This window comes from Falco cherrug, chromosome 4, assembly GCF_023634085.1.
Source record: "Falco cherrug isolate bFalChe1 chromosome 4, bFalChe1.pri, whole genome shotgun sequence".
Taxonomy (NCBI): Eukaryota; Metazoa; Chordata; class Aves; order Falconiformes; family Falconidae; genus Falco; species Falco cherrug.
In genome coordinates, this window is record NC_073700.1 from 9,979,864 (window position 1) to 10,005,907 (window position 26,044).

Genomic DNA, 26,044 nt, shown 5'->3' on the forward strand with positions numbered 1-26,044 from the left:
TGATTAACTCTTGATTCTGTAGATGTTTACTATAGAACTGGTATGACCTAAACAAAAATGTGATCGATTTTCAGCAGCTACCAAAACCGAAAAGTGACGTAGTACTACAATTGTATTATGGCCTTCCTGTAACCTACTGTCATGTATAAAATCTCAGTAACATTTCACGTGTATTCATTTACAAATAACAGTAATTATAGAACGGAATTAAACATAGACTATAAGGAACAGGTTTATTCTGTTACTCTGAAAGCATTGCTCTCCCCTGTAATGCTACAGACAACAACCTGATTTAAGAGTCTGAATTATCCTTTAACATTAGGGTGGCTTTTTGAAACAGACTTGTAATTAATTATCTATCAAGTTTGCATATTGTACCCCTCAACTCTATCCCATTCTGGAACCTCTGGTTCTGTATGTACAGAGCAAGTTTTCTAGATGGTTTTAACTTATAGACAAAGAACAAAAAAGTGCTGGGGTTTTTTCCCCAAGTCCTGAAACCACTGTGATGCATTAAAAGGACTATTTCTTCTCGATTCTGATATCATCCTGGACACCTCAGGAAAGATTCGCTATGAACAGAGAAAGAGTCTTACCACTTCTGTGGATGTTTCGATAAAAGAGCAGGCTATAGAGTAGATTGGGAGGTACATAATTTAAAAATCAGTTTCATTTACAGCTTCAGATAGCAGCATTTGATCAACTACTACCAGCATTTTGAAAGAACCTGTTTTCATATTTGTGTAGGAAAACACTGATGTTTTACTTACAAAAAAAATTAGAAGAAATCCAAATGGACTGTGAAACCTGTTGTTTCTGTGTAACAGTTAAACTTTTGCAGAGATGCTTTAAACTACGTTGCCACCTGCTGTCTCAAACAAATACCAGGAGACAAGTCTATTAGTTATTTAAAATTCTGTAAGTATAACAGAAATCTATTAATTTGGGAAACCCACTGTGAAGCAGGGGGTGAAACATACATTTTAAAATCGTGAAGAATGATTTAGTGCCCAGCCTCCCTTTCTTTTGCTTGGTCACAATTGGTGCAGAAAAAAAGAGATGAGTAAATGAGATGGAAATTACCAGTGAAGACTGTGTAGCTACTCATGCCCTGCTCATCATAGAACATTACAATATTCTCTTGCAGCTTTTATGACATGGTGACCAGATGCATACAGTTAGTTGGCAGGAAACCAGGCAGACAAGATTCATGAAAGCGAAGAGCAGCTTATCACAGACACAATGTTTTGAGAGAGACTGTGGACACTGCAAGCTGACTAGGAAGAAGAAAAGGCTTTAGTCCTCTGTTCTCTCCTCTAGCAAAGACGTGATTGTCTACAAGAAACTAGGATTAAGTCTCTATGGGAATGCTACATTTCAGTGAGTTAAGTTTTGGGAGAAGCAGCATGGTGAAAAAAATAGGGTAAGGTTAAGGCTTTTTTAACACTTCACCTTGAGTGTTTTGAGGGAACTAAACAGAGCACATGTTAATTGGTATATAAACACTGTTAAATTAATCAGAGTTAAGCATGAATGCCAAGAGACCCTAAAAAAAAAAAAAAAAAGAAAAAAAAAAGAAAAATTAGCAGATGTACACTGAAAGGTCAGAAACATGAAACTCAAGTATCGGGGAAAAAACCCAAAACACTAGTACTCCATTAAATAATAATAGTAATTTAAAAAACTAAAAAATGTATTAAGGAAATTTAAAAAAATAAAAAAAATACAGCTTAAAGCAGTATTTCTGGAACCAGATTAGTAATAAAAGAAAACTAAGTATGGAACACAACAAAAGTTGCTATTCTTGGACAGTAGATAAGGGAGACAGAGGGTGCCTGTTTGAAATCTTTTCATCTAAATTAAACGGACAATGCCCTTCCTGAGGTGTAAGAAGTCGGGTTCAGGGTGGTGGGGCAGCACCGTCCGGATTCGCGGAGCACGTGCTCTTCGTTGTGCCTCACTTCTACCAAATCTTCATTCCCGGACTTGACGAGCCTAGAGTGTATCACCTGGAGGTTATTCTTGACGACATCCCATGGAGAGTCAGAGGTTCAGAGTCACAGATTTAGGGCAGCAGCAGCTACCAACCCCCCCGGTACGGCCCGGGCCTGCGCCCGCTGCGTCACCGGGAGAGCCGCCGGGCTCCTTTTCCCCCTCGCCCCAGTCTCTAAATGAAAGCGTCACAAGACTTGTCAGCCGATGTATCCATCAATAAATACCCAATAAACAGCTGCGAACAGATATTTGAAAAAAAGGTCTAATTTTGTCTGACGACTGACACGTTTTATACGCCGACAAAGCAGCTGCTCGAGGGCCGCAGAGCCGGGCCCCCGCCCGCTCCCCACGGCCGCGGCGCTGCCCCCCCCAGCGCCGCGGGCGGCCCCCGCGCCCCGGCCCGGCACGCTCGGCGCGGCCAGGGCGGCAGCGTCGGCCCCGCGCGCCACCTTCCGCAGGCGCCGGGCTCCACCCCCCGGCGCTCGCTGCGGCGGGCCCCGCAGTGTGCGAGGAGCCCATTGGCAAAGCCGCCGCGCTGCGGGCAGCCTATCGGCTCCCGGCTCCTTGCGCGGCCCGGCGGCCGCGGCGCACAGGGAGCGGGCGGGCTATGCGCGCCGCCGCCCCGCTCGCAGCCGGGCAGAGCCATGAACCTGGGGTAAGGAGGGAGAGGAGGAAGGGAGGCGCTGGGCTGGCAGCAAGAGCCGCCCCCGCCGGCTGGGGCTCGGTCCTGCGCGGGGAGGGGCGGCCCGGGAACCTTCCCCTGCGCAGCGCGCCGGTGCCGCCGGCGGCAAGGCGCTTGCTGGGAACGGGAGCGGTCTGCGTGACGGAGCCGAGGGGCTGGCAGAGCCTTGCTCTCGGAGGGCCTCTGGAAGGGGTCTGGGGGCAGGTTTGGGGGGTGAGGTGCTCAAAGCGCCGTGAGGCGCCGGGGGCCCGCCGGTGGCGCCCCCCGCCGGGGCAGGCCTGCCCCGCGCCGCCGGGTGCGGGGGGCTGAGGCCACGCCGGGACCCGACGCCGCTCCCGGTCCCGCCCCGCCGGGTGCCGTCACCCTGCCCCACCGCCTCCTGCCGACGCCGGGCGGCTGCCGGGCTCGGCTTGGCTGCCGTATGCTGTTGGCACGTCTGGAGTTACAGCTTCAGGCACATCCGTGCTGCCGCGTTAACTTGGAAAGTTGCCCGCGAGCTTCAGATGTGTTAGACTTCTAAAAAAAAAATGAAATGAAAGACAGTTTGAAGATAATTGTTATTTTGAACGTTAATCTTCACGTTAGATTTTCTCAAATGCGTGGAAGAAAGAAAAGCATTTGGGTACTTTACACCTAAACACTGCCAACTTTTTTTCTTTTATTAAACCCTTATAACATTTATTCCATTTTAAAATGGGGACAGTTTTGCCTGGAAGCGCAATTAAAGACTGTTGTCAGACTACAGCCCCCCTTTGTGATCAGCACTGTCATTCAGGGAGGCTTCTTTAGCGTTTTTTAAGCACACAGTTTATGTTGTTGGATTATTAAATTATTGAGGCAGGTTTATTGCTGTGTATAACAGTACAGAGCGGCACGTGTAGTGTGAAGATTTACTTTGTAACATGCACATGCAAATTTTTCAGGATCAATAATAAAAATACACCCTTTTCAAGACCTGTTGATGTCTTCATATTAAGTAACTTCTCACAGACACAGAAAGCTTGGGGTATGAAAGACCATCTGGACCAACAGTAAATACAGTGTTACAATTAAGCACACTTGTCCTTGTTATTAATCAAAAAGTATTACCTTTACCAGATTAATGTTTCAGCTTCCCCTCTCTCTCTCATTTTGCAGTGATGGACTAAAGCTTGAAACTGAAGTGCTGGATGGAAAGCCTAGGCTAATTCTAGCTTCTTCTGGTATTTTTTTAATTGTTTCTCTTGAGTAATCTTTAAGGCTTCTTGAAGTTAAACCTAAGATCCAAGCAACATGAAGCACAACTTTATTGAAATATTTTTCAGATTAGGAAGAATGTTTGTGCATTGTTATTTACAGGTCCTCTTACTTACCAGCTTGATACCAAGCGTTAGGTTGGTAATGAACTTCTGAATAGTCTGTCCCCTGGTGAACAGCTGGCAAATAGTCTTGGTTCTTTACAGCATGTTTTGCCATTCCTAAAAAACATAACCTGATAATTTCTCTAACTTTATAGCACCTTACTTGCCAAGGAAAAAGAGGCCTAATAACTCTGCTTGATTTACTCAGAATTACATCATTACAGTCACATTTCTGCTTTAAAAAGCAGCTTTAGTATTTGGCAGTTGACGTTTATAATTTTCAATAAGCAGTTTATTTAGACCAGATCTCATTGCTACCATCTGAGATTGACTTTTTCAGTACATGTTCGTAATTAAGCATTAGGAAGGTCTGGTTTTGTGATTTGTCAGATAGATGCTTCTATACGAGCACAGATCCACTTTCTCTAACTCTTCTACATAGCAGTCAGGATGCAGAAAATCTCTATTGAATGAACCTTTCATTTTCTGCATTTACCAGACAGCTGTCCAATGAGGTGTTAGTGGGTATTTTGAGTCAGTAAGGTAAACCATCTACTGAAAACAAAATCTTGTATCACCTCTGAAACAGAAGTGCTACAAGCTTTCACTTCTTAAAACCACAGTTAGCATCATTGGCTGGCTAGTGCCAACGTACATCCTAGAGTGTTCTGAGATAAAGCATTACCTTTGACTTTGAACTAACCTTGGAGCAGTCTTTTCCAGGAATTGACATGTTTATACAATTGGTATAAACGGCTCTTCCTTCAATTGAATTGTGTCAAAAATGGCATCAAACTGTATTATTTCTGAATTTGTCTTCTGCACTGTCAAATACTGCTCACAGTCTTAGGGGCTAAAGTAGCATTGTTCTATAGCAGCTTAAGCTGCTACTCAAGATTAGTTGTTTCTTCCTTACACAGAAAAACCCAAAGAAAATAACCTGTAAACAGCACTTTGGAATTCCACATTATGTATCTCCCCACTGTGATGGCAAAGACCCTATTAATGTTTTTCTCCTTTCCACAGAGAAGTTGGGTTTGCATAGCATATAGAATCCCACTTGATTTAATTTCTGAGTAATCAGAAAGAAGTCAAAAAGTGACCTAATCAGATGAGGGTTGAATGCTTGAGAACCCAGCGATAAACATGGTGCAGAACATCTTTACTACTGAAACATTATCAAGATGGTTCAGGATTTAATGCCTCTCTCTGCAGGACAAACAAATCAGCATATCCCCAAGTTTTGAGATGTTCATGCAGGCTGGAAACTATTAATAGTATGGTTTTGCAGACTTTCAGATGTTAGTGTTCTCCAGTGTCTTTAATTGGTAATATAAAAAAAAGGGTATAGGCACTGCCAGTGCAAAATGTGCAACAACCACTGCCAGAGCAATAGTTGCATAGTGCAGCTGAAGAAGCCTTGTTGCCAACAGACTTGTTCCACTAAAGGATCATCCCTGCTATTTTCTCCTCCTTTTCTGTTACCCATATGTGCAGGCTATCTCGTGTTGACTACCACATTCCCTTTACTAATCTAATATGACAATACTCGTTATTAATAAGTATTATATTAAACGTAGTACTTATTATTATTTTTGACACCACTACACCTCTATGTATCCTCTTTAAGATTTCTGTTAAAAGACTGAAGAGTATTTCAGGGCATAGTAAGAGGAACAGTGGATGGTGTGATCTTGCACGTATTGGCTCTTTAGGCTGTCAGCAATGGAGACATAGCATCGTGTAGTAAGATGAGGTTGGATGCAGGGACTATCCTGAAAAGACGTGACACACAAAGCAAACTGAAAAATCACAAAAAGCAATTAAAAATAAGCCATTACCCCAGGATGCTCTGAGAAACAGGATGAATAGCAGGGGAGGATCAGACTGGCACAGTAAGTTTATTAGAATTGTATGAAACTGGAAATAGTTACTGGAATGTACATATGTTGTTGGGTTTTTTTTAAACATACTTTTGAAGTGTGTATACTGAAATAATATACATATATAATTGGGGCAGATGTTATGGGGAAAGTACTTTTCTGCCTTACAAAAAATCAGATTAATATAACAGTTTACTAATTTCTTGAGATTGTTTTTCAGGAGGAAGTTGTTATTAAATATTTCTTTCATATGTTTGTGTTTGTTTCCCAAAAGATCAATCAAAGCCTGCAATGCAGGTAAGTGGAAAAATTACTTTTTTGGTTGGAGCACACAAATTAACCAGTTAGTTTGTTAACAGAAATTCAGGAACACATTTGAACTGTCTAAATACTTGCAATCACTGATATTGATGAAAGATAAATGTACTTACAGGTCCCTTCCAACTTGAGGTATTCTGTGATCTCTCAGGTTCATAATAGCTGTTGAAAAGGATTGATTAAAAGTTCCATGACTACTTTTAGCTTTGCAAAACACTTTAGTTTACTTTGCCAAGAAGTTACAGTAGCACAGGGAATCATCTAAATCAGAACTTTGAGAGACCTTAAAGGGAATCTGATAAAATAGGGATCTGAGGTGTGTTTTAAGTTCCGATTAAGTTGTCTAGGTTTTCTCTGCCTGGGTAAACTGGAATGCAGTGATTTGGGGAAGGAAAGAATATGACCTCAATACACAGGAGATAATTACAAGTATACATCAAGGACCTTGAAAAGGATAAAAGTTCAGTACAGGATAGAAAAATCAAGATTGAAGTAATACTGACTGTATGGTGAAAATGTCTACCTGTCTGAAGCCAGGCTTCAGAAACATCAAAGATTATTAATAATTCTTTTAAATGTTACCTAAAGTTATTTTTCGTACTTATATTTTTAAATATTCAAATTTAGGTGCTGTATTCTCTTCCAAGGTATTCCTAGTACTCATGCAGATATTTCATTAGTTTATACTGAGTTAGTTTCTATTGATGCAACAGAGAAGAGAAATGATGCCGATTTTACTTGCTGCGTCATTCTTGGGTTTGTTTGTTACCTGTGCAGATTTATTTCCTTATTTAATATATGGTGAAATCTTACTGCTTTAACAGATGGGTCATAAAGCCAGAGCACCTAAACAGGCGTTGAGAATAAGGCATACTGGGCGTGTTCTGAGGTCAACACAAAATGCTTGTATCAAGCAGGAAAACTTAACAAAACCAAGGAGTGAATCAAGCTTATCAATGACGAAAGGTGAAAAACTGCAAGTTACTAAACACTCCTCACATGAAGCTGCAACTAAAGATTACTCTTTGATTTTCCAAAGAGATAGCACAAGCAGATACCCTGATTCAGAGAATCCTGATGTTAAAAAAAGTCAACAGAAACTTCAAAACTCATGTGTATCAGCTGAAGACCTAAGAAGTTTGGTATGCTTAACACAGGAACAGCTTCAGCAGATTTTGATGCTTGTAAAAGAAGGAACTAGAAGCATCTCTGAAACTCATAATGAAAAGCAAGAGGAAATGGGTAAGGTACCGATACCTGAATAAGTTAGTTTCATGGAAATGGAGCAAAACCTGAAAACTAAACTTTGAGTTCATAATTTATTTTTGGGGTGCAGAGCTTTAGTCTTATGTGTAATGGTCTCAGGCAAAATACTGTTTCCTGTTGTGGTTGTGAAATTGCCTGTTACTGTTAGGAACCAAGCATTTGATAATTTTAAATAAAATCTTAGGATTGCTTGAAAGTATTCCAGTATTTCGAAGAGCAAAACAGCAAGCAGTTCTGTCAATATTTCATGCAAAACAGGAACCATTTTACATGGGGGTGGGGGGGACACAGCAGAACTGCTCTGTATCTTTACTATTAGGAGTTTGAAGAAAAAAAGCGCAAACCCAATACCGCAAAGAGATGGGCCCTTTTGGATTTCTGAAGAGTTCAGGTCTTCCGTTACTCCTGTTTGTGGATCTGTCGAGGTGGTCAGCTCTTTGCTACCAAGAATAAAGACACACTGCAGTTGAGTCCCAAAGTCTGAGCTCTTAACCAAGAATAAGTGTTTCCTGTAAGTCTAGCATTCTAAAAATACCCTGTAAAGTCGTAACTTACATGCCTTAACTATATAAGCAGGCCTGAAAACAGTTTTGTTAAATAGTGGGAAATTTGCAAGTTTCTGCTGTTCTCAAACTATTTACTCAATGCTGAAAAAAGTTTAGTGGTCATATATATATATTATTTTTTTTTTATATATATCTTTTCATATATCTGTATTCTACCGCAGCTCCTAATGAGGCATCAGAGGAAAACATTATTGCCTTGCTCCAAAAAGCTTGTAAAGTTTCATCTGTTCCAGATAAGGCTAACTCTGATTCAAGCAGGAAACAAGAAGCATGTCCGCAGCCAGGACAGAAAGTTACGTATGTATATCTGTGTTATTATTGTCTACAAAAGTTGTATCTCATATAAACATGTGTTGTATTTCTTAATCACAGTAAGAATCTTTATAAATACTAACTAAATAGTTACCTTTAAAATCAATAGATTAGCTTTTTAGGTGAAATTATATTTTTTTCCCCTCCTTTTCTCTAGAAAGGATTCATGGAAGCCTGCTGACATGTTTAGTACCTTGGGTGGAAAAGAAGGGGAGAAAGCCTTATTAGAATCGAGGAAGACCCAATGGAAGAAGGAATTAGGTACTTACGTTATACAGAATACCTTTTTGATCAGTTCATTACATTCAGTACTCCAAAAGCGTTGTTTCCCTTGTGCTCTTTTAAATTTACTTCTGTCGGTGCAGTTGCAACAAATTGGAAAGTACAGTGTAATTAGTCTCCCAAGATGGATTAATATTCTTGAATTACAAAATTTTATGCAAAGTTTATGTCTAAATTCTTGCAAAAATCCTTCTTAACCAAATAATCACAAAATATTCAGTTATGCTTCATATTTTAGGAGTTACTTGCCACCGATTTTGTAACATTCGGCAGTAGTTGATAGCTGTTATCATTAACAAATTGATTTGTTTTTTAATGGGAAAAGTGTCCCCCCAATGTACAAGCACGACTGAATGTATCAAATTGCAATTTGAACTTGAAACGGTTTGCAGTCCTGCCCCATCACCAACCAAGGAGAATCTGTAGAAAAATAAAAATGTTTAATGCAGTAGTAAATTCTCTCTCAAAAATTAAGCTTTTTATCATTCACATGCAGGAGTGTTGTTTTGTTTTCAACTTGGGTGTAGACCGTCTTGTTTCAGGGTTTGATTCTGTATTGTCAGTAGCTTCCATGTGTAGCTCCATTTGTTTTAATAATATTGCAATAGTCCAGACTGGTATAATAAAATGGAGAGAATTTATATACTTGGTTATTTGTTAGTTTTCCCTCTTTCCCTGGGACGTTTTTAAGCCTTCAGTGTTTTGTAGTCTCCCCAGAGAGATTCCCCTATTACCTCTACATGGCTGGGCAGAGACTTGGTTTAAGAGCAAAGTTACATTTAGACTGATTTGACAGACAATGGTAACTTACTCTTGTAGTCCATTTTACAGTCAGAATTACAGGGTAGATGTGCATTGCTGCTTTTCTTTTTCTAAACTGCTATATGTCTGTATTAGGAGCTCCTACTAAGAGTTTGGTTTTTTGAAGATGAACAGGTAGCACTGAAGAAGAAACTGAAAGAAACTTTGGAGGGAAAGGTGGGTTATTTCTGGGCAAAACCTGGCAATAATGAAACCCATAAAGAGAAAGTGGAAACAACTGACCCAGATAAGGTAAGGCTATCTATAAACACAAAAGTTTCCCCAGCGCTGTTCCAGAACAGTTGAACTTCCAATTGATACAAGATTTTCTTTTCTCTGAATCCAGTAGAATCCAGACTTAGCAAGTCACCTTAAGCTCTTTCACAGCATGAATTGTCACAATTCCCTGTTTCATACCCTACCTATTGCTGCAGTTTGTAGCGTCACAGATTAAGACCTTTGTAGCACGAATAACCCATTCCTGTCCTTCCATGTTGATTCCTAACTAAAAGGTATAAATCTTTTCTAGTACTGTTTTGAGGATTGTCTCAAATGTAACTCCTGGCTGTATAATTACTGTTCGTGAGCTCTCTTGTACATTAGATTACTTACGTAATAATGAGCATAGCAACTGGAATTTAACCTGCCTTCTAAAAAGTCAGCTGTCATTCTGAAAATGCTGTGTCAGATAAACGTAGTATACTCAGATGAGACCTCTCTGGTGAAACTGATTGCTGTTGAACAGAAGTTAGGGTTGTACCTCCTCTCAGTTATTACAGCAAAAGCAAATTGCTTTTTTTGTGGCATATTCAGCTTTCCTAGAAAAGTTACCGGTCTGCCTCATGAGAATTTGTTTCAGTCTACATAATTGAGAAATGCTGTATATGAGATACTTAGTTACAAGTTTTGGCTGAAGTTTAATGAATAGCAGCTTTTAGAAGTATAATATACTTGATTTATTTTATGTTAAAGGCTATTTAATACAAACAAATAACGTGAGTTACTAAGTCTGAAAGTGGTCACTTTATTTCCAGACAGTGTTTCCAGCTGAGTCAATTATTACCAGTGAGGAAAACTCTCTCTGTACAACTTCTTCAACCACAGAGTCCAATAAAGTTCCACTGAATGTTTTAAGTGTTCCAGCTGGGCAGTCTTCTGACTTACCAGGTGTCAGTTGCACAGCGTTTGTTTTTGGGGTAAGATTTTAAATTGCATGAAGGTGGTTTTTTACTTACTTGTTGATAACAGTTGTGTATCTTCAGTAGTTCTTTTAAACCAGAAGCATTCAGTAGAATTTTTGCTCTAAAGAATTGTGTCTGAATGAACGTTGATCAAAATATTGATGCTTTAAAGACTGAGCATTTTCAATGCTGATGTGAAGAACAGTACTAGAGGTGTGAGAGGAAGTGTTAATCAGCTTTTAGGTGTGCGTTAAAAAAATAGAGAAGCGTGAACCTCTCAGAAATAGACTTTAAAAAAACACATGGATGGCAGAAGGTTCAAGAAGTGGTTTTTGAGTTATTGCTAGTAGGCACTGATTGAAAAGTGGGTTTTGTCAGATAGTATTAGAAGTTCTTAGTGGCACTGGAATTTGTTAAATAATATAGATCCCCATTAAGAAGCAGAAATAGAGGAACGAAAATGGTATCTAGAATTTACTTGAGACAGATCAGTACTAATTAGATACAGTGCTTAATCTACCTGGAACACAGACTGAGCAGTGAACCATAGGAAGAAGGAAGGGATTTATTTTTATTCATGATACGTGTAAGTAAGTTTTTTTGGAGTGTGAGGCTGATGATTCAATTGAGAATAAATTCAAAGACTGCCTTATTTAGCATCTTTCTTAACAACTGAAGCATTTTTACGGAGCAGTCAGGCACTTGCTACAGCTACAAACTTCCATTCATTTTTTTGTGCAAGAGAACAGTCCACTTAAAGTCTGGGCAGAAAGTTATGCTAGGCTTATTATGTGGCTAGACAAGGTACTGAATTTTTTGTACAAGGAAGAGACTAGCACTTACCTTATTTCAGGAGGCCGTGCCACAGGAACGACCTTTTAGCGCACTGAAGCATGAGCAACAGAAGAAGTGGCTTGAAGAGCTGGATAAACAGAAGGAAGAAGCTAAGCTACGAAAAATAGAAGAAAAACTTAATTTAACAAAGGTATCTGGGGTTTAGAGGGACTTTTTGGAATAAGAGAAGTTTTTCTCTATATCTTTTAGTTCTAAGAAATAAAAGATGAAATCATAGACATGATGGAGTGACTAAGATGTAATTACCTGCAGCATGTCCAGATTTTCACCGTAAGTTCATAGGACAGTCTAATTGACCATTCGCCCAGTAGCTGTTACGGTATTTTGGTGACAGAGAACAGGCTGCTGTGTGTCTGGTGTGATGTGTTGTGTGCTTTCTGCAAAGATGAAGACAGTGATATTACTATACATTTTTTCTGTCTCACTAGGGTTTGGAAGGTATTGCAGAGACACTGGCTAGATGGTAAAGAGAAGTTTTCTGTAGACTACAGAAGGAGATGAGGAAAGAGAAGGAAAGTTATAGACAGCTACAGTGTGTCACAGTGGTGTTCACATCTGTTTCTATAAATACTATTTTAATATGCACACACTCTTAGGAAACTTTTTTAAACACATCTCCAAAAAGTATTGAAGAAAATAGCCTTACCTTTTTTACCCTGTGGTTTTTCCAGGCTGTGGAATGTAGGTCTCTTGTGCTGGATCTAGAAGGAAACGGTGGCCAATATAATTGCTTCGCAGGTGGAATACCTGGAGAGACTTAATACTGTCACTATTGGCCAATTTGGTTAATATATCTTCTACCCCCTGGAAGTTCTTCATATAGAAGCTGACTTCCCTCCTTTACGTGTTACTGTTTAGACTATTAATAGTTTTAAGGTCAGTGGAATATTCTGCATTCTTGTACAGTCTGATACTGACACACTCGTCCCAAGACTCTCCGGTTTTTGAAGTGAAGAAACACATAGTGAGATTGCACTACATTTCCAAATTATTGTACACACCTTTAACCCCAGGATTATATTTTTCACCATGTGAGATGTATTCACATCATGAGATGTTCTATATTATTAGTTAACAAGAATCTTGGTTAGCAAACCTTCATTAACATAACATTCAAAGCCTTCTGGATTAAAAGGCTACAGTTTTTACTCTCAACTGAAGCATTTATGGCAGTTACAAAATTCTAGACAGAAATTCTTCATTTTAATTGCACAGTTAGTAATGCTAGAAGAGAGCTTTCCCTACCCACCCTCCAAAAAAGCCCTTTGTTGCTAAGGTTGGTTACATACCTACACACAACACGAGTCTATTTCCTGAATTGTTGAAGGGATCAGATTTCCTTTGTAAATTGAGCTTTCACAACTGTGAAGGGAACACAGCTGTGGGAGCTTCCTTCATTAGCTGCCTTGTTTTTCAGTTTGATAGGTTTGCTGTAGGAAGATGGTTGCAGTCACCAGCGAGTAACCTGACAGTAGTCTCACTTCTAGCCTCTTTTTGAAAGGAAGTTGAAGTGTGCTTAACCTTGTTTTCTTCAACATCTTGTTTTCTTCAGCATTTCTTTTTTTCAGGTCTTGTGTTATACTCTCAACCCTTCTGCGTATTGCACCACAGACATGCATAAGAATAAAGTAGATTTTCCAACTACTCTGATCTACATCACAGAGTATTCAAAGGGAACAAAACTCAGGGAACAGGAGGAAGAATAATTTTGATTTTTATTATTTGGACTGATTTTTCTTGTTTCTTTTAAAATAAGTGTGAAACTTTTCTGACGCAAGGGAATTTTTGTTTAAGGAAGGGGTTCCCAGAAAGTTTCTTAGATTAGATTAGGTTTTTTTCCTGCAAACTGCAAGTTTTGAGGCAGCCATTCTCCAGTCCCTGCAGAGAAACAGTTGTTCTCCTAGTCAGCAGAGAAAACCTTCTCAGTACCTATAGAAAAAGCAAAGGTTAAAGGTGGAAATCTTTTGTTAGTGATACACTGGGATGTCCCAGTTGCCAGCACTGAGCCAGAAAGATAAGCCTGGGTGGTACAGAAGAGGGGCTTAAACCCAGTATGTCACCTCTGCAAAAGTTTTAGGTACTTTGTTAGGAGAGCCGGTGGTGGCTGTTATGGGTGAAAGAGATTTTGAAAAGGCTTTATTTTATAATAGTCCTGTCTGGCTGAAAATAGGAAGTTAGAGATTAATACCTCTGCCCAAAGCACATCAGTTCTGCTACCGTCCAGAATTAAAATGAAGGGGGTAAATGTAGGGCAGTGTGAAAGATGCCACTTGTTTATATTACTGGAGAGAGAATATGTACACAACAGGAGGAGAGCATGGCAGAATGGGCAGGGTACTGACCTCTCAATCAAGCAATTCCCAGTACGATTAGTAAAATTACGGAATGGAATAGTTATATGAATTGAAAAAAACAGTACCAAAAAGGCTGATTCCACGTTAACTTTTTCAAATTTTTTTTTCACTTTCTAATTTTTGGTATTCCTTTTTTTCCTGGAAATATAGTGACAGTATGTTTTTGCTGACCAGGTATACTGATCAGCAGTATAATTTCTGACCTGACTTGCATGTTAAGCAATAGAGATGCTTCTGTTTTCCCATTTTGGGAATTAACTACTGTGTTGTAGCTCCATAACAAGAGCTTTTCAAGTGTTCCTGTTGTACAGAATGTGTATTGTTTGTTTTGTTAACCATACCTTACAGAAGCCATGTAATTGAGCATGTTTCTGTTTTCTTGTTGCTTCATGTTTATTTAGGCTGAAGAGCATGACAGATGGGCAATGCATTTTGATTCTTTAAAGAACCACCTTAATGCTAATACACAACATCCCGTAAATGGAATGTACAAAAACCAGCATGAAAGTCTTTGCCTGTCACCTGACCCTAAGGAGCTGACTGCTTTTGTTCACCCTTTTTCACCTGCAGCTTTAGGCAATCTCATGCCCTTAAAGGTGGGAGATGCAGAAAAAGCTGCTAAAAACAGTGCTCCAGAACACAGTCAGAAAGTCAGGTGAGTGAGCTTTGTAAGTGTAATCATCTTCCCAGCCAGTGCATTTCTGATAACTCCTCAGAAATTAAAATTACAAAAAATTAATAAGATTCTTTAAATCTGATCTTTGGATCTTACTCATTTGGCTTTTGGTTTTTTTCAGAAATACCTGTTGTTTCACTTTTGAAAGACACAAGTGCTTCCATTGTACATTAATAACATTTACTGCAAATGACCTTATTTTTGTTCCATAGTAAAATTAATTTCATAACTGTAGATGAATACAACGGGATAACGTCAATATAAAAATATTAATTGAGATATAACTGATTCTAATTAAGAAAGGCTTTAGGACTATTTTCTAATGATTAAAAACACTTACATGATTCTTTGTTCATAGTTTCCTCCGTTCAATGACAGCTCTCCTGGACCCTGCACAGATTGAAGAGAGAGACAGGCGGCGGCAGAAACAGTTAGAACATCAGGTAAACTTTTGTTTTAAAGTCTAACACCATTTTATTGAGAAGAAAGGAGGAAAGGTAGCGTTGTGTCATGAGTAAAGCATGAGATTTAATACCACAGTCCAGTGAGGCACTATATGCTTCAGATTGCATGTTTACAGTCGTTTGGTGGCATTTCGTTCAGTTACGACTCTAGAGTTTTCTTTGCATACTTGTACAGAGGTGTTTGCATTTCTGTAACTGAATTCTTGCCTTAAAAAACATATAGCGCAGTCTTTAGCGCTCTGGTAGGTTTGTGTGCATTTTTCTTCAGTCTCCACTGTCATCAGGAGGACTGACACTTGCAGATACCTGCTCTGTGAATCTTTACATTTTCATCTGCTTTACTGTCATTTACATTATTTCTGTGGCGCGCTAACCAAATGTATATCTGCTTGATGTGAAGAGGTCTTAGTATAAATGTAATGAGCCTGTCTGTTCCGGTCAAACTGTTATTCTGCTAGATCAAAATACTAGCTGGCAGTATGTAAGGTAAAAATGAGACCACCATTTCTGTACAAGAAAAATCAAAGCATTTTTGAAAACATAAGGAAAGCAGCCACCTCTCTTGTGAGAAATTAAAGGAAGCAAAAGTGTTTGCAATAAATTGTCGTGATTTTTTTTTTAATTCATCCAAATCCAATTATTATACACATGTATGGAAGTATATGAATAGCTTATAATACCTTAATGTTGTGTCATTTCATTTTCCTTTTTCTTCTGGTACTACTAGAAAGCAATTATGGCTCAGGTAGAAGAAAAACGGAAGAAGAAACAACTGGAGGAAGAGCAGAGAAAATGGGAAGAACAAGAAGAAGAACAGCGCCTAGCACAAGAAAAAGAACAAATGCAGAAACAATTTGAGGAAGATACGCTGAAACAAAAACAAAAGGAGGTGGGCATTTGCATTTCCTTTAGTGCAGATAGTCTGTAATAATACTGGGTTTTCAGGAAAATGGTTCTTGTTCTTCACCTTCAAAATTGTGTCACCTCATCATTTTGAAAATGAACACTATCTGAAATTTAGACATTTGAGACCAAAATTGGCTCCTCAATTAATAAGCTTACACCACCATACAAGTTCAAAGCAGGTTTCTTTTTTTTAGACAAAGGCTTTTTCAGGATGGTAAATGGTAACAACTGCAAAAATGGAATTGTACTTTTAAGTAATGCAGAAACATGCATTTTTAATTGTAAATTTAAAATAAAAAAAAATACGTACAAAGTATGTGACTCAATTATTGTTGATGGTAACTTAATGCTTTTAAGATGCTTCAGTACCATGAAGTTTATTTGAGTGGGTGTGCTTTCAGTCTGGATTAAAGACTTTTCAGAATATATTCTGGAAAACCAATTTAAAAAGTCATTCATGTTCTAGAGCTTTCTCTGTAACTATTGCTGAGCTTTACATACTCCTTTCATATAAAAGTTAAACCAAAAGTGCATTTTGACCTTTGGTAAATACACTTTTGCATAGGTATACATCCTTACCTCTGTAGAAGGTTAAAAGCCTTGTCTGATGTTTTATTCTTTTGGCACAGTAGCAGCTATCACTGTTTCCTTTGTATTTGGAACAGTAGCAAAATTCCTTGATGTCGCAAGAGAGGGTGATTCCAAAAACACACCCTTCTCTAAAACCTGACAAAATATAGATCCCCAACTTCTCTGCATTTTTTTGTATGGAAACATAGAGCATCTACCTGTAGATGCTAGAACAAACTGGTAAAAAACCGGGAAAATCATCTTTCTCTGTAATAGCTTGGTTCCTTCAAAACGAGTTGTACTGTCAGTTGTTCTTTCCACCTGCAAATGCAGTAGGAAGTAGGGATGAGATGGTAGCAGCGGTTTAGAGATTTTCCTTGGCCCAGTCTCCTGCACTTTGAACCTGCCACGTCTGGAAAGCTAGCCTTCATATTTAGGGATGTTCTGCCTTTGTTAGGGAGGCTTCTACCGTCTCCTTTCTGTGGAAACAGGAGGAAGTAAGTTTTTAAATAATTTTTATGTAGGGTTTTATTTCATTAAACCATATGATCTAGGAAGTCATAGATGCCTGAAATCAGATGGCATTTAAGAAAATACTAATTTATTAGAAAGGAGATAAATATCCAAATAATTTTCAGGATCTAGATGCTTGCTTTTTAATGCTAGGATTGAACATCTTTCATTAGCTCAGCAGAGGTTCTGAATTTATCTTTGTAATCATAACAGTTTTGTCACATTGCAACAACTCAACTAGTTTTGGGTTTGTTTTTATAAAAAGAAGCTCTACCCAAAGTAAGAATACGTAAGCCTTGAAGATTATATGAGAATTAAAGAATCCTATTAATTTATTCTTAAAATAAATGATCACGTGTATTTCCTCTTTTCTAAAGGAACTCATGACTCTTAAAACAAATGAGCTCTATCAGACAATGCAGAAAGCTCAAGAATTGGCACAGAGATTAAAACACGAGCAGCGCATTCGAGACTTGGCTCAGAAGGGACATGACATTTCAAAACTTCAGAAGAACCTTGGTGGTAAGTACGAGCCTTTTCATACTCTGTTTCCTGTTCCTTTGGTGTTTGTGTCTTAAGTTGTTTGTGGTTTTGTCTTGGTTTCTTTTCCTCTGCATTTCAGTCAGAAATTGCTCCTTTGCTTCATGAACCAAATTTCATTTCAGTTTATTTACCTTCCAAACAAATACCAGTGTTAACTAATATGGAGAATATTGTATGTTAATAAGCTTCAAATATTTCAAATACTATATTACACAAAGGAAGAAATACAACGATACCATCAGTAATACATAGGGAATATTCAGGTCTATGTGCTGTCAACTAGATTTCCAGTGGAAAAGGGAGAGTATTAGGATCTGAACCGTAGTTTTCAGTCTTGCTTTACGTTGTGAACACAAGAGTGTGATAACTTGGTAACATGGCTTAAATGGAACATACGTCACTAAATTTAAGAGTTTTACTTACTTCTTTTTAGGTGATACAGAATTTGAAAATTCTAATACTTGCCTTTCACATCGAAGTCATAATTTTTCTGGTGACATTAAGAGTCATATTGATGCACAGACTTCTCCTCGGAAAGACACTGCTGTACAGACAGGTATGCAGCCCTTTAATTACTCTGATGTACCTCAAGACAGACAGTAGAACAGCATACTTGTGAAACTGAGCCAAATCACTGTCGTTCAGAACGGAGTAAAAGGAGAAAGAAATACTTGCATAGACACAGGCATGTTAGTATATTACTATATATCACGATATTCTTCTAAATAAGTGATATGTCTATATAGTTGTTACTTACCAGTTACAGACTCAAATAATGAAGCCTGAAATACAGTGTTGACTTAAAGCCATGGTCACAAGCCATGTAGGACTACATTTATTAAGGCATTTAAACATGTATTTGTAGTAGTCTTCAAGTGCGAATGTTCACAGGTTTATGTAACATGGTTTGATACCGAGTAGAGCTGGGTTCCTAACGAATCCTTGAACATATTGGCAGAAACACTGTCAATGGTTCTGGAATTAGAAAACCATGGACTCATTAGAAAATGAGAGCTTACATTCTAATGTTTAGAAAAGCTTTCTACAATTCTTGCTAAATATCCAGACAGAATTGCAGGTCCATCTAGACAGAGTACTTGCTAGTCTTTATCTTGATTTTGTATCACACCGTTAAAAAATCCAGTTCAAAATCGGTCTGTATTTATTAATGTTGTAGATGAGGTGTGAATTAGCAGATTCGGTGGAAGCTTACGATCACTTTATGCCTTGTATTTAGAAATATGTTAGCTTACTGCTTATAAAGTGGAAGCTTTTATTTCTATTTGCTTAAGCAACAATTAATATTTTTGGGTTTTGACTGCGCTGATAGAAATTTTAGTGTGAATTTGGAGTTTAAATATTAAATACTGTTTTTGTGTATACCCCTTAGTAAAGGAAGAAGCTGGATTGTTAGTAATTTAAAAATTGAACAAAATTATTTCCATTAGAAGACAAGGATTAGGAAAGTTAAGTTAATCCCAGTAGCATTGTGAATATGACCAAACCATCAGCATGCTGAAAAACTAAAAAGAAGCTCTCGTGTTTTGCTCTTTACCTTTGGGTACCGTGACAGAAATAGAGTTGACATTTTAAAATAATGTTTATTGATTTTACATACATTTTGCTTTACGGTGACTTGATTTTGTTCTCCGATCTTTCTTCTTTTTCCCCTCCTTATTGAGTTTGCTTCTACTGGTCCTGTTTATTTTGCACATAAAAAAGAACAGAAAAATATTATAAAACTTAACAACCTATCTTTGAGTAAAATAAGTAATGGTAGATTGATATGCATACAAAGGTTAAACAAGTAATTTTAATAGCTTAGACTTGGAGTTAAAATATAATTTTTATTTCTTTTTAAGATTACTTTAATACTTCAGCATACACTGAGTCAGCTGAGGAAAGAACCGTGTGTTGTGGATCTCCTGATATATCCATAGGATATAAAGAAACCTCTAACAGCAAAAAAAGCCAGAAGGACATGCAGTATATAGATAAAAATAAAATTTCAGGAAAAGAAACTGGTGGCATATACAGTGATCTATATGAACAATATGCAAGAAAAGACAGACAAATTAAACCTTCAGAAAAATACAGCAAAAGACCTGACTGGAATATAAACAAGCCTGGGAAAAGATACATTCCAGCATCAGAAAGATACCCTAAACAGCTACAGAAACAAAGGGAAGAAAACAAAGTGAGACGACAAATGGAACTGCTTCAGCTGGTAGAAAGGAATACCCCTGGGAATCTCTGCCCAAAAAAGGGCAGTTACTCAGACAGGTCTCCTTCACCTCACAAAGAAATAAAAATGAAGAATAAGGGACATAGAGTCAGAAAGGTAACTATTTGGTCTTTAAGAGCAACGATGTGTAATTTTAAGACTTGTTCCACACAGTTTTGCCTGGATGGGAATTCAGTTGTGGAACTCAAGCATTGAGAATCTTCCTATTACTCTCCTTTGTGCAAAGAATGGTGTTACAGCATCGTTTCACTCATCATGATCAGGAGAACATCGTCATATTTTGTGACTTAGCTTTTACTGTTACTTCAGTCTTCTGAAGTGTTGATTCTCTTGTTTATTCATTGTCATTGATTCATTATGTAAACAGGGATCTTGGCTGAAAACAGTGTGCAGGGTAGAAGGACGTCACTGACTTGCCCTTTTCTCTCCAGTCATTGCATTGCAGTGATGGGTGAAGCGTAGCCATACCTGTTCAAGAAAACAATTTTTATTTCTGCAAAGAATACGAATTCCTGAGGACGTACTCTGTTGTCATAGAAATGCATCCTCCTTAGTGGAGGCATTCTCCATTTCAGGATGCATGTATCAGTATAGCTTGTGGCTGGGATAAAAAATCAATTGTCATTTAAAGAAAATACTATCAAATATATTCATGCCTTCTCTCTCTGTATGCATATACATCTATATGCATAAACGCCTCACTTTCTCACACCTTCCAATAGAGAAAAAATGGTGTAGAAAGGAGGTCACTTCTGTTCAGCTGTTTGTTTTCTGTGGCTACATAACACATGTTTTAGAAGCTGTGGGTATATATATAAAAAAAAAATGTATGTGAAAATGCATAACTGTTTACGTAGGCATCTTTAAATATTTATTCATTTGTTAAACCGAGTCCATTAGTTTATTTGAGGTTAATGGTAAACCTGAGTTTTGTGCTTACATTATTGAAAGGTAAATGTTCAAGACACTTGTACCTGAGAAATGGGACAATTAATTTTAAGCAGATTTTTAAGATAAGTATTTTCTGATACCATATGAAGCATGGGGTACTTTGACTTTTGACTTTCTTGGTTTTCTCCTAGGAAGAACAGTTACATGAGAACCATTTGAATGAAGAAAGGTACGTCAATACTGTGCATTAATGAAACGTATAAATACATTAGTAGTGAAATATCCATGCTTCTCGTTCCCATCTTTTAAAATTTTCTTACAAGAATTTAGATGCATCTAATTGCCTCCTATTAAAAATACATAAGGCCAGACAAACTGCAGGTATAAAATCAGAATAAATGAGCAGAAGGTCCAGTCCACTGGGGATTCTTTGTCTCTACTATTTGAGAAAATTCATCACATTACTTAAGTATTGTTTGGGGTTTTTTTAACTTAAATTTTTTTATACAGATCTGAGTCGCCACCTGTTCCAGCAGTTAAAAACAGATTACACCAAGGGCAACAAAAACGGATACTTGCTTCTGATTTCCTGGAGCTTAGCAACAATATTAGAAGAGAGAAAAATACCAAGACAGCTACCCAGCAGAGGAGCTCTTCTCCTCCTGTTACAGACCCCTTTTCACAATTTATTCCGTATGTTCGAACAAACGAAGTATATTATCTTGATCCAGATGCACCAGTGACTAGACCTTCAACATATGACCCCCAGTATCGACAGTTTAATGGTACTGAATGGTATTGTGAACTGATTCATGTAGAAGGGATGTTATAGTGATTTAGTTCAAAGTGCTACAGTTTATTCAATTTAGTATTTGGTTTTACTGAATTTTGCAGTAACCCACGTGTCCCACAGCACTATACAGAAAGCCTGTGCAGCCAACTGATACTGTGTATTAAATAAGGCCATAGAAAAAGTTACAAAAAGCAAAAAAGCAACAGAATTTCTTATTCTTTTATCTGTCTTTTTACCGTTAATGAAGTACAATTGCACTTCTCTATTATATAGATTTGGGTTTAGGAATCTCAAGCGTTGTTTGACTTAAAAATAGTGATAGCAACCAAAACCTGATTTTCACAAGGTGTGAAAAACTACTGCTTCAAAATGACAACAAAATTGATAAAAGAGTATGGTTAACTGATTTGATACACATTTACTTTTAGATTCTTGCCAAATGCCACGACACATTTTTAGCTCTGATCACATTAGAGACCCTCTTCTAAATCCTGATGTAGTTAAAATCAGAGAGAGACAACAAGCAATTCTCAAAGGACTGTCAGAATTACGCCAGGTAAGCAAAAAGTTACAGGATAAATACCTATGTGTATATATACTTATACTAAAGTTAAAATGAACATCGCAAACTATTACATAATTATAAGCATTAGTCTTAAATTCATTTTTCCATCCAGTGTGATTAGGTTTTGGGCCTGGTCCTCTACTTCTGTTCCCTTCTACTAATTTTGCTTTTCATGCATTACTTCCACCTTCGGACTGTCCTTAGAGAGAGACTTTAGATTCCTTAGTCCTTAGGCCAGCTGTGAAACCGTGGGGTCCCTGAGAACGCTGCAAACGAGAGGAAGGGCTTTATTGAGCCTCCAGGTTTGGTAAAGTTGCTTATAGTAAGAATGTTTCCATTTCAAGGGGAAAACTAACAGTGTTTTGACAAAACACCAGAACCTTTGTTAATAAATTTCACTTCTGCATGTCATGGGTAAGCCAGTCACACCAGAGCAGTGTGGTTGGTGCAGAAGGGTTCATGGGGTCAGTCCTGGAAAAACACTGTCACGTGCAAATTTGAAGTGTGAACACTTAGAAAATCCTTCCAAGACAGCTAGTCGTTAACATTTAAAATTCAGGATTTGTCAATCAGCCAGATTTAGTGAGTGAATATAAAATGAAATTCAGTTTAATACTAACACACACCCACGCTCCTGAGACAGAAGCCTGTGTATGTTTGTATACCTTGTTCTATTTGTAGTAAGCTACTGGTAATGATTCGATGTACAGGAATGCCAGAAGGATTTTGAATATGGCGAAACTGTCTTTTAAGGGTCCATGTTGCAGTAGTTTAAAGCAGCACAAAGGATTATAGCTGGTAACTGTGAAGTTACTTATTTCCCTGATTGGAGTCAGAATACCAAAAAATACTGTCAGCAGTCTAGTTATTAAAACATGAGTGAATTTGATACTACACCTGTTGGCAACAAGGTGTGGCTCATAGCAGATTCAAACCGCAGGTCTGGACAATCACAGAGTTTCCTCCTACACTTCTCAACGGCCTGACAGGGGACTGCAAGGAAAAAAAAAAAAAACAAAACACACATTTATATTTGCATTTTGTTCTTGAAGAACACTAAAGATAATCATTATGTCCCTTGTTTTTGAGTAGCTCCATACTAAATACTTTATTGCTAGGAGCACTATTTATTTTTCTTTGCCTTACAGGGAAGAAAATTCGTAAATTAACAAAATAAAGGCAAGAAAGCGTGACAGACTTTAGTACAACAACACTGCCAGTAGTCAACACTATCAATTACCTGCTGAGCTTTAGAAAGACGGAATTTTTGCCATGCATGTGTTGTGTTTCCATAGTAGGGGAATTACTTGTGCAAACAAAGGGCCATGGCTCCGAGTTACTAAGAAGAGTTGTGACCCAGGAACGCTGAAAGGCTGCCTGCACCCAACAGCTCCCAGATGGGCTTGACTGGATCTGGCCTTCCCCAGTGCTTATTAACGTGTTTGTTAAGTACCTGCAGCTGTGACGTATTTTGTATTCAGCCTTCACTTGTCAGTGGTATTTTGCTTCAAAGCACAGTTTGATCCCTGGGCTTGCTGAGGTGAATTAAAGCCATGGATATTTGAAGAACTTCAGGGTGGTAATATCCATGTTGGCAATTTTAGGAGCTAGGAGACATTTTTGATATATTCAGGTCTTAACAGTGGCCAAAAGCTAGTGGTAAGGTTCCTCTTCCAGTGGACTTAGGTTCTGGAAGAGAGTTCTTTTTTAAATAGCCCGCCAGCTGCAGAAGGCATTTAAGACATTAACTGGTGAAGTTAGGGACATCTTGTGTAGCCAAGTATTGCATGTTCCTGCAGGTGAGACCTGTTTTGCATCAGTTACTTCACTGAGAAAGGAAGAGTAAATGCAGTATTTTGTATGAAGTACAACGTAGGCAATGAGCAGAGTTTAGTTTTCTATTTCTGAAGTTAATCTAGACTTGTTTTTTTAAATTTATATAAACATGCATATATTGGAATGGTAGTTTCAGGGGGAAAAAAAAGTATTTCCAACATACTTAGCCATGCTTTAGACTTCTTTTGTCCGGGGGAATTCACAGCATATTTGACCAGTTTTTAGCCTTTGAAATACACACCCAGCTACAGGGAGAGAGAAATCTGGGTGGGCCGTTCCAGTAACGCTCCAGCTGAACTGGCCGACCCACGGAAGACACCAGTGAGAACGGAGGGCAGATGCGGGCTTTCCTCTGCAGGAGGGAGGGTGAGTCTGTCGCTGCATTTGTTACAGGACAGCAAAGTCCCTTCCTGTGTTTCAGGTGACGGCAGGAACAGGAACTCTCCGCAGGCTTTTGGCAACAGACGCGGCACTAAAACCACTTGCCAACAGGTGTAGCCTGCACTGGCCGAGGGGCCTTGCCAGCCACCGGCAGCTGCCCGACAGCACGCACGGACAGGCCTCGCCGCTTGTCCCTGTGCAGATATGTCACATTATTTCTCTAGGCCCGCTTTTTGCCTTTCCAAACCACGTGACAGACTTGTTCCAGTTTTCAGTGTTACTTAACCGGTTTCTCACCTCAGCTCTGGGTTGATTTAGGGCGATTTATCACATGACTTTGTTTTGTAAGATGCCTGCTAAATGCAAAAAGCATTCTGTAATAAAAGTCAGGATTGACAAAGGGGCGGAGCGAGTCCACAGAGCCAGTAATAGCAATAGCAGATGCTGTTGATTAGTTAAAGCTGCAAGGAGGCAGCTGCTGCTTTTGGAAGGCTGCAGAGTGAAGTCTAACGGGCTGCTTTGCTATCGGAGGCTGGTTCTGCGGGACCTCTCCTCCCTTCCACACCACCAGGAATACCGTGTCTAAATTATTGTGGTACCCGCTGGCTTGCGTTAAGTCTTCTGCTGAGCTCTGCCAGCAGCCTTGTAACCCTTATCTTCTAACGGGAGCACTGCTCTTACAGCTCTTCCAAACTGCCTTGGTACCAGATTACTGCTGAGAGGTCTGAAATGGATAGAGCCCAAGGGGCAGGGGTGTCAACATTTATGATCATATTTCAGTAAAAAGATGTATTTTACATTTATGAATGTACCTGACATAGCCCTGTCAGGTGTTCCTTACCACACAGACAAGGACACGCTTCCAGAAGTTGTTTTATTACAGGTTTTCTCCATCGCGTAGTACTTAGGAGAGCCATGAACAAACCAGGAACCTTTTCCCTTTTGAGAGTGAGTACGCATAGCCGAAAATGCCTGACACGTTCTACTTCAAATGGTAATGCTGGCCTTTCTCTTAAGAGTATAATTTATGTTAAGAGTAAAAGCTGGTACCCATCGAGGTTTTGGGTTCAGCTGCACACAATAGGCTAGGGTACTGCAAGTGCAGTGACAGCACAGAGGGGTGAGCAGGCTGAATTTAACACAAGGGAAGAATCCTCTTTCCAGGGCAGAGACACCCCTGGAAGCCCAGCTGGCTTCCACCTCAGTCACACCTCCCCGTCCCTTGCAGAAGACGGGAACTCTCAAGTTCCCTCTCTACTGAACGTATTACAGTGCACTGCTTTTTAAAATAGACAACGTAAAAAAAAAAAAAAAAAAATTGAGCCTTAACAAGAAATAGTTTTAAAGTATGAAAGAGTGACACTTTATTACCTCAGGCTGCACGAGGAAGACAAAACATTCACATTTATATTCCATTTATTTCAGGGCCTCCTGCAGAAGCAGAAGGAGTTGGAAACTGCCCTGATTCCCACCATGGCTCAGGAAGAGAACTTTATTTTGCCATTTTGAGAGATACAGATGAATGTTCTAGAATTCTTAAACTATTAATGCACGGCACTTTGTTTGCTACTGTAATTAATTATGAACAGTCTCTTTTTTATGAAAGATCTAAATTATGCGAATTTTGATAGAATACAGGGTCATGTTGCTTTTTATATGCAAGTTACGTTAAGCTAATGATGGTGTGCCTGTTTAGAATAGTCTTCATGCTACCTGAAGATAATGTCCATTTAACATAAACCACCAAAACACAGTATAAAAATGTTACATGGGTGTTTGTAGAATTCAGCGTATGTATTTTGATAAATAAAAAGATTTATTCTGAA

The 26,044-nt window shown here is 38.7% G+C and overlaps 1 protein-coding gene across 8 annotated transcripts; it reads left to right on the forward strand.

Annotated features, from left to right (window-relative positions):
* Positions 1-2,529: 2,529 nt before the first annotated feature.
* CCDC66 (coiled-coil domain containing 66) lies at positions 2,530-26,044 on the forward strand. Of its 8 annotated transcripts, none has more exons than XR_008732257.1 (20): positions 2,530-2,650; positions 3,815-3,879; positions 6,175-6,197; positions 7,043-7,460; positions 8,212-8,347; positions 8,520-8,623; positions 9,573-9,697; positions 10,480-10,641; positions 11,480-11,611; positions 14,237-14,490; positions 14,870-14,954; positions 15,703-15,864; positions 17,342-17,486; positions 17,941-18,063; positions 19,370-19,848; positions 20,835-20,872; positions 21,154-21,428; positions 21,865-21,992; positions 24,750-25,166; positions 25,644-25,708. XR_008732257.1 is itself a non-coding variant. In XM_055710301.1 (20 exons), exons 1-19 carry the CDS (start codon positions 2,640-2,642, stop codon positions 25,117-25,119), a joined length of 2,883 nt encoding a protein of 960 aa, XP_055566276.1. In that variant the 5' UTR covers positions 2,530-2,639; the 3' UTR covers positions 25,120-25,166; positions 25,644-26,044. The 8 variants fall into 8 exon arrangements, 7 of the variants coding, with proteins under 7 accessions (XP_055566276.1, XP_055566275.1, XP_055566274.1 ...); XM_055710301.1 differs by having other exon boundaries at positions 25,102-25,166; positions 25,644-26,044; XM_055710300.1 differs by having other exon boundaries at positions 25,102-26,044.

Bases quoted from the DNA above. Each gene is read 5' to 3' on its own strand.
- CCDC66 (XM_055710296.1), top strand. The intron at 3,880-6,174 runs GTATTTTTTTAA...GTTTCCCAAAAG, and splicing joins GCTAATTCTAGCTTCTTCTG to ATCAATCAAAGCCTGCAATG. The intron at 21,429-21,864 runs GTACTGAATGGT...ATTTACTTTTAG, and splicing joins CCAGTATCGACAGTTTAATG to ATTCTTGCCAAATGCCACGA.